This window comes from Seriola aureovittata, chromosome 6, assembly GCF_021018895.1.
Source record: "Seriola aureovittata isolate HTS-2021-v1 ecotype China chromosome 6, ASM2101889v1, whole genome shotgun sequence".
In the NCBI taxonomy this organism is placed as follows: Eukaryota; Metazoa; Chordata; class Actinopteri; order Carangiformes; family Carangidae; genus Seriola; species Seriola aureovittata.
Genome location: NC_079369.1, coordinates 6,664,579 through 6,672,714, shown reverse-complemented (window position 1 = coordinate 6,672,714; position 8,136 = coordinate 6,664,579). Strand labels below are relative to the sequence as shown.

At 38.3% G+C, this 8,136-nt stretch overlaps 1 protein-coding gene across 1 annotated transcript; it reads left to right on the top strand.

Moving 5' to 3' along the window:
- Positions 1-6,536, top strand: scp2b (sterol carrier protein 2b). The gene is made up of 5 exons (XM_056379504.1): positions 1-158; positions 1,118-1,208; positions 2,940-3,069; positions 3,344-3,423; positions 5,823-6,536. The coding sequence occupies exons 1-5, from the start codon at positions 136-138 to the stop codon at positions 5,916-5,918; spliced, it is 420 nt and encodes a 139-aa protein (XP_056235479.1). The 5' UTR covers positions 1-135; the 3' UTR covers positions 5,919-6,536.
- The last annotated feature ends 1,600 nt before the right edge of the window (positions 6,537-8,136 follow it).

The following is an 8,136-nucleotide window of genomic DNA, read 5'->3' as shown; positions in this document are numbered from 1 at the left end:
TCCGGGAAAGTGAGAGAAAAAAACAAGGAAGTGTAGTTAGCAAACAGCAGGCACAGTACGAGCTAACCTGGATCTGTGGGTTTACCGGTTGTTTAATCCTGAGACACTTGTTTGTTCACCTAACGTCAGAGCAAAATGCCTGAAATACAGATACAACGGTAAGAATACTAAATTGTATACAGTATAATTTGCACATTGCGAGTTATGTGTTTTTGAATAATTCACTGAGGTCACCCTCGTTGTCCCGGTTAACACAATGTTACACAAGTTAGCTACGAAATAAATGTCCAACAAACGGCTACATTAACGTTTTCTGAAGCCACTAACATTAGCTCTTTCATACATTTCTACAAGGCTTTAGCTAGCGTGCTAGCCCGCTGTTCGTTCCAGCATGATTAGCAAGTAGCTAATTGTGTAGCTGGTTTCAATAGTTTCCACAAAACCTTGATTTGGTAAGTTACTCTGTTTAATATTTTCAAGTATTAACGTCATATGAGCATTTAACAAATTGTTTTAAACATATTAAAGTGCAGTTGTAAGCCGATATAAAGACTTTAAACTGTTTATTAACAGTATTTGTTAACTATCATAATTTATTGTACCGTTATTTTATTACATTGCTTTATTTTGGTTTCATTCATCATCTTTTTATGCAACATTCTTTGCACTTTGACAAATACACTACTACCAGTGCAGTTGTGTTTTGCCACTTTGTGTTATCCATTGCAGAAAGGTGCACAAAGATAGTGACATCCTGGATTGGTGTGTGTTGAGATACACTGACTGTGAACCAGGCAATGAGGATGACAAATGTCGAAGACACAGTTTTGATGAACCTAATCCTTTCGCGGAAGTGATAACTGTGTCATGTTGGACATCAGAGTTTGTGACTTGAGGGTGGTATTCACATGTTACAGTATGAAATTGACAAGGGTGAACACACACTGAGCTCCAGTGATGAGACCCATTCAAAAGAGTAAACATGTTCCCACAGACATACAAAACATATAAATATCAGATTGAATGTCTCTGACAACTCTTTTTTTCTGCTGTTTTCATCACTTTCTTTTGCTTGTATGTTTTCTCATTTCTATGCCTTTGCCTTCACGATGTCAAGGGTTCAAGCCATTAATACCAGTGCTAGTGATGGACTGGAGGGGTTCAAGGCACATGCTGTGTTCCAGGAAATCAACAAGAAGCTTCAGGAGGTGATTAAATACTGACAGACTTTTATGTCAGTGGTTCTGTATAAAGAATGCTCATCCTTTCCTTTTAGGATCAATCTATTCAGTCATATACAGTGTTTCTAGGCCTGTGCCATACTGTTATATGGGCCTTTAGCCTCATGGTGGCACATTTGGATCAGTTCCCAAACTCATTTCATACCACAAAAATAATTTGAAGCTTATGTTGACTCAATCAGACAAATTGTTTCCTCCCAAAAGTCAGTGTTTTTAAGCAGTTACCTTTGTGTGACCCCAATCATACTATATTCATCTCAAGCATGCTAGCAGTGCTGTCTATATAATGAGTGGGATTTGTCAGCAATGAGAAAATGGCAACAGGGGAGCTGACTGGATATTTAGAGACATGGTTTAGTCTAATATATCAAACAACTGATCAGACAAATAGATTTAAAATTTTGCATGTGAAGCTTTGTGAGAGACTCCCTTATCCCACTTTTGTATTCCATATTGATTAAATGTTGATAAGAAAGTGGATTTTTCTGTTTCTATTCAAATACCAATTTTTTTTGGGCAGATTTATGGTGATATTCCAAAATATCAGTGTTTTCCATAAACACTGATGTAAAAACAGTAATCTGTATCCCAAGGAAGAGTGAAGAGTGTAAAATGAAGAAACTATATAGCCTGCGGATTAAAAGGTGGTTTGTCAATTTTTCTGGTATCAAAGTTACTGTTTACATTTGGTATTCCTTATTCTTAACATTCATATTTACCGGCTCACAGTCTTCTTCTTTCCTGCCTTTTCCGGGCACATTTCAGTGTTTCTTGGCACACAATTGCCAACTGTAGGTCAGTGGAACAGCTTGAAATCAATCAGCAGAAATGTTTATTGCTACACCTGCATGTATCTTTGCGCTCATGCACAATACAAACCAAACAGGGACTCACTAGTGACCAAAAACTCCACAGATCATCTTTAATATCTTAGTGTTCTGTTCTTCTGCAGTACATTTAATTATGTCATGTTGTACACTTGTGAACAGTTAAAACATTTTCCTTTGCATAGTTAATGTGGAAATCAGAATTAAGAAATATATTACAGAGTTTCTAATTTACAGACCTGAGTATCTGAAATCATAAATTGTCCAGTATCTCTGATGGTTTATGAGGGATAAAGATTCATAAATATCTTTAGAAATCATATAAAAACTCCAGATCATGCCTCACAATGATCATCATCTCATTTTATTTTCATGCATGGTGCACATTTGAAAAAAATGTGAATTTAGGCTAAAAAAGCAGTACTTGGGTGTAGCCCACAGCTAATTGACTGACACTGTGGCTACATAGTTCCTCTTTTATTCATCACCCAAAACATGGGAACTGTGTCAACATTTTACATATTCATCACAAACTGGTAAAGAAAAGGGATGAAATATCCATGAAACTTCTGAAAATCTGTACATTTTCAGTTTAAAGCTGAAGGCTGAAAGAAAACGGTCAACACAGTCTTACTAACACAGTCTTATATCTCTGAACCTGACACTCCTCTTTGTATTCATATGAAGATATTAACTGTGAGCTGAAAATACATGTGTAGTGTTACTCAAGTATGAAAGGATGCCATTTCTGAGTAGCGTAAAAGCCCAGCTAAGACATGTAGTGACTACTCCATGAGCTTGTAAGTATAGGTCATGAAAACTAAATTTACATGTAATAGAGATACTGTTTACTCTATGTATATTTAAACAGGAGGGGGAGCAGTTTGTAAAGAAGATTGGGGGAGTGTTTGCCTTTAAAGTGAAGGACGGCCCGAATGGACAGGAGGCAACTTGGTTTGTGGATGTGAAGAATGGCAAAGGCTGTGTTCACAATGACACAGGTAAGAAAACTCAAGTGCCAAGAAAACCGTATCAGGGCTTTCTTTCGTCTCATATGGCAGTGGAAACCCATAGTGACGTGTAATCATTTTAATATTTAACTATGGGTGTAAATGCAGTTTGAAGATCAATGCCTGCACAGACCTTGTCTGCTTCATCAGTGTGTGGTTTTATGAAACTTTTGCATTTCTTTGTATCTTAATACCCTTAAATACCTGCACGTTAGTAAACAAATGTTTTTGAGTTAAATTTGGTTTTTATATTTCTTTTCTGCAGATAAGAAAGCAGACTGCACCATTTCCATGTCGGACACAGATTTGTTGGCCTTAATGACAGGGAAGATGAACCCACAGACTGTGAGTATTCAGCCATTGTGTGTTTTGATTGAACTCATGCGGTACTACGCACGTAATACCGATAATGATTCTGACTCAGAGGCCCTTTCCAGACTTAGTATTAACATCTGTCTCGGGTGATCTGATAACAAGTGGACAGCTCTACGCACATCAGTTCACACTTGGCATTAAAATGCGTCTCAATGGTCTCAAGTGACCACGTGATCGGATCTCACTTCTCCATGAATGAACACGTGTTGTTTTTAGCCAGTCCGACTATGACTGACTGGTCAGTTAAAATAAAAATATTTTCTGTTCATTATAAAACTGTGGTGGCTGACCCCCCCACCTCAACTGCCATACCCTGGTTTAGGCTTAGGCTTAGTTTTAGTTTTAGGTTTAGGTTTAAGCTTAGGCTTAGGGTTATTGAGTGCCGGGAACCAGTAGGGGAGGAGGGGGTGCCAGTATTGCCCCAAAAGCACGACATCAGGCTTTCCCTCTGCAGGCACACCTCCCCGTGCTTACCGCTCGGCAGCTGATTTGAATGAGCGTGAGAGATAATTTTAATATACAGCTGAAATGACAGCACGGCTGTTGTTTTTAACTTATGTGCATGGTGATATTGTCAGATGACATTGTGGTTATAAAATCTGGATTTTAGCAGTGCAGAGCTGCTGTATTAAAATAGTGTATATGTGAGCACAGAGAGAAGGAGAGAAGCAAACAGATAAAGGGTTGAAACCAACTGACAATAGGCAGAATGCAAATACCTTACTAGGTTTTGACTTAGTGTTGTGTAAATAGCATCAGTGTATGCATGTAGCACTCCTGGCTTTTCCTTGAGTTAATTTCTTCCTACCTCAGTCTGTGTGCCCTGTTCTCCATAAAAAGTGGAACAGATTTGTTTGCCAGTTGGATGTGGTACTAACAGGATATTTTGTTAGTGTCAGGTTGACACTAAGAGGAAACCCTCTGCTGCGTCATTATTGGCTGATTATGCTAATGTCCCTCCCTCAGACCAGAGGCCATGAAATCAAAGCTGTGTACGATGAAATTATAAAAACGGTTTCCTGCTTGAAGCCTTGGAAAGAGAGAGACCTTATCATTAAATGAGGGGGATTTCATGTCTGAGTAAGAAACATAAAATGTGATCGGTGTGCAAAAGAAAGAAGGACAGATGTTTCAGCCTCTGTTGTCAGCAAACCCCATTAAAAGATTAACAATGAAGTGGTCCAACTAACAAGTATATCTATCCATATATCCTGTAGATCTTATATTCCTGTATGGCATAGAGCTGTATTGTCATCCAACAACAATTAAAAACACGTTAATGAGTCACACTGTCTCACTGACATGCTCCTCCTTCATTTGCACAAACACAGCCACTGTGGTTTATTTTGACTGAATCCCACATACATCATTCAGTTGCTGGAAATAGTCAGTAGCGCACCAAATATGTATTAATCATCCACTGAAAAGGGCCCCAAACAAATGCACAATTTCCTACTGTTTGAGTAACATTTGTTAAAAACTGCAGTCGTCAGCTGAGAGCCAGAAACTGGTTCTGAGAGACAGACTGATGCATTGCTAGTTGTGGTATATTCATGCTATATGTTGACGGTAAGAAAAATATGGAATAACATAAGACATAGTGACATTCAAAAATATTCATGATAAAGTTCAATTAAGTGAGTTTTAATAGTAGTGATAGCCTTTTGTTTAGTTTTGACATCAGTGATGCCAAAACGTTTTTTTGAGGTATTTAGATAATCTTTCAGTTAGGCATGAATTAAATCTTTATCATCTTTAAATTCTTGGCATCCTCTTTTTTCATGCTTTGTACAGAAATGTTTTCAAACCCTCAATTGTAATGGGTAAAAGCAGTGAACCATGAGGCCCACTCAGATCTGTACGAGGAGAGTATGACACATCTCTACCGTCAGTCCACAGCCATTTACAGTGATTACCTGTACCTAGAGAAAAGCCATCATTGCACTGTGTGTGTGTGTGTGTGTGTGTGTGTGTCGTTAAGGAATGAATGCTCTGATTTAGCCCCCATCATTTTGAAATTTGGACAGGTTTTCTTTTTGCATGTTTTTCATACAAAGGCAAAAAAATAATTTCAGTTATTCAATTTGTCATAAAGAATTTCTGCACTCTTAGAGTGGTTGAGTTATTACCTCCTTCTTCATTCCTGTCCACATTCATTTTTCTAATTCTATGTATACTGTGCCTGGCTGCTGTGCAGTTTTCTGATAGTTATAAGCGGTTGTTGCCGTTGCCCCACTTTCCCTGGGTTGAGTTAATCTCTCATGGTAACTCTTTAAACCAGCAGCAAGTATTTCTCTCCAACACAGACTGAACCGCACTTCAGATCCTGAACTGTCTGTATGACATTTTTCACCCTTTCTGATCCGCAGGCGTTTTTCCAGGGCAAGCTGAAGATCACAGGAAACATGGGACTGGCCATGAAGCTTCAAAACCTGCAGCTGCAACCTGGCAAAGCCAAGCTGTAGATGAGACATTGGAGCTAGCTGTAACTACACCTCTGAACACTGAATAGAATAAACCACAAATAATTTAACAGCAGGTCTGGTCTCAGATGAATGTTACAGGGTTATGAACCTTCTCATCACTGGACTGAACCACTTTTCCTACTAGTGACCTCACTGACTGAACAGGGGATTAGTCAGCAGCCCCGCCAAGCTAACTGGAGAATAAGATAGATTGTTTTTTAATTCTCTAATCAAGTCCCTGCCTGCGGGCCCTCTCACGATAATACTGTCAGTACACTAGAGTAGAGACAGGTGCTCCTACTTCGTGATACTAATTCAGTTCATGTCCACTTTTCAATAAATTTCCAATACCTGTTGCTAATGAAATCTTTAAATGTATTATGTCTGGAAATGTTTTGAGTAGAGCAGATTGATGTCATTTTCCACAATCATGGACACAACAGTCTAAGTGCCTCCTTGTCTCAGATTTTAAGTTTTCAGCCCACAACACAGAAAATGTCTTTCACTGTGGCCACCCAACATTTCAGTGGAGGGGGGTGTAATTTTCTGCTGCAGTATCATTATTGTATTAATCTCCAAAAGATTTCTACTTAATAAATTTGTCTGTGCTCCAAGGTCCATTGGGGTGGTCTTCACTTGTGTTTGTTTTTGTTAAGCAGGAACAGTATCTAGCGCACACCCTTGACTAATTGATGTTGACTTTATGTTTCTAATCACGTTGCAGACAAACAAAATGCCCAGAACATTTTATCTGTGAACTTGCACATAAAAATGGATTTAACAACATGCTGGCCCTGTGTGTTTAAGATGAAGGCTCCTTATGATGGTAATGTTGAGTTTATGGATGTTAAAATGGAAATATTGGCCAGATGTCCTAACATAAGGTTCAGTGTTTATTCAGTGTGAGTTGTAGACATTAAATTCACATGAACACACTCCTGGCTCCACAAGATATTAACATGCACCTCCCACACAATTCAAGGGCCTGTTTGAGGTTGTATTAGTGTGACCTTCCACAATAACGAGCCTCTGTTCAGATGCGACAGCACTTGGATGTCACTGTCAAGTTGGCTGAGCCTACATATGTTCCCATTCTGGAGGACTTTGCTGTTTTCCAACACGGCAGCGACCTGGTTCCAGACTGCCACGCTGTAGTTTTTCCTTTGTAAATGGAGGAGCGTGGCTAAAAGACAAATCTGTTAACTAGCTCTGACCCAGATTCCACTGCAGCTTTGGCTTGGCTCTCGTAGTTTTGTGGGTCTTACTCTGTAGTCACACTGGGGTTGTTTCATTGGTCACTAATGACTGCTTTTTGAGTATGAGATTTCATAAGTGTAATAATGTCTTATTTCTTCCCTTTTATTTCGCAATGGAACATTTTATATTTGATTAGAAATGTTGGACTATTTGTTTCAAACTCATATTCAAAACATGGTTAACAAGAAGAATAATGTTAATTGCTCTAATTTCCATGTGAATAGCATAATTGATTAATTTAAAAGTTCACAGTAAAGAAATAAATAAATGTTAGAAGTTTACTTGTACTTTTTAATCAGTGAACTGATTGCACCGGTCACAGCTGCATCAATTCTGACCATTCTTTTTTAAATCTTTAATATGTAAGTCTTTCAACTTTGTGGAATAATAAATCAGTGACATGCCCCTCTAATAATATAAAGTTGCGTTTCTGCTTGCCCTAATGTCACCACAACCCTGTTACATAATGTAGCAGTGATTCATCATGTTATTCACCAATTATTACTACCCTGGAAAATAATTACCTGCTGAAAGATGTGCTGTGTTGTACGTTTCTAAAGAAACTCAGGGGTTTGTTTAGAAGAAGCAGAGAAAGAACTGGCGCAGCAATAATTACCAAACAAAAAAAAATCTCTCTCCTCAACAACAAACAAGTGAATTTCCTTGATTACATTATAGTACACAAACCTATTTACTGCATCCTGTAATAAATGTCACACTTATGTGATTTGCAGTGTCGGTTTGTTAGCGATGACTAAGAGCAGCAGCTATGGGGCTTTATTGGACACATTTCATATTACAAACACACTCTGGGTGGGACTTGAATCCTTGTTTCATGTTCTGGTTTTACATGAGGCAAAAGAGCCGCCCTTTTAAGAGCTGTGCTCAGTGAAAAATGGTTTCTTCAAGTAAAAATTAAATGGATTAGTTTATAAGAATGTAGACAAAAAGAAAAGGCGAT

Excerpts from the sequence above, each read along its gene's own strand:
- scp2b (XM_056379504.1), top strand. The coding sequence starts at position 136 with ATGCCTGAAATACAGATACAACG. Across the intron at positions 1,209-2,939 it reads TCAACAAGAAGCTTCAGGAG|GAGGGGGAGCAGTTTGTAAA; the intron begins GTGATTAAATAC and ends ATATTTAAACAG. Across the intron at positions 3,070-3,343 it reads CTGTGTTCACAATGACACAG|ATAAGAAAGCAGACTGCACC; the intron begins GTAAGAAAACTC and ends TCTTTTCTGCAG.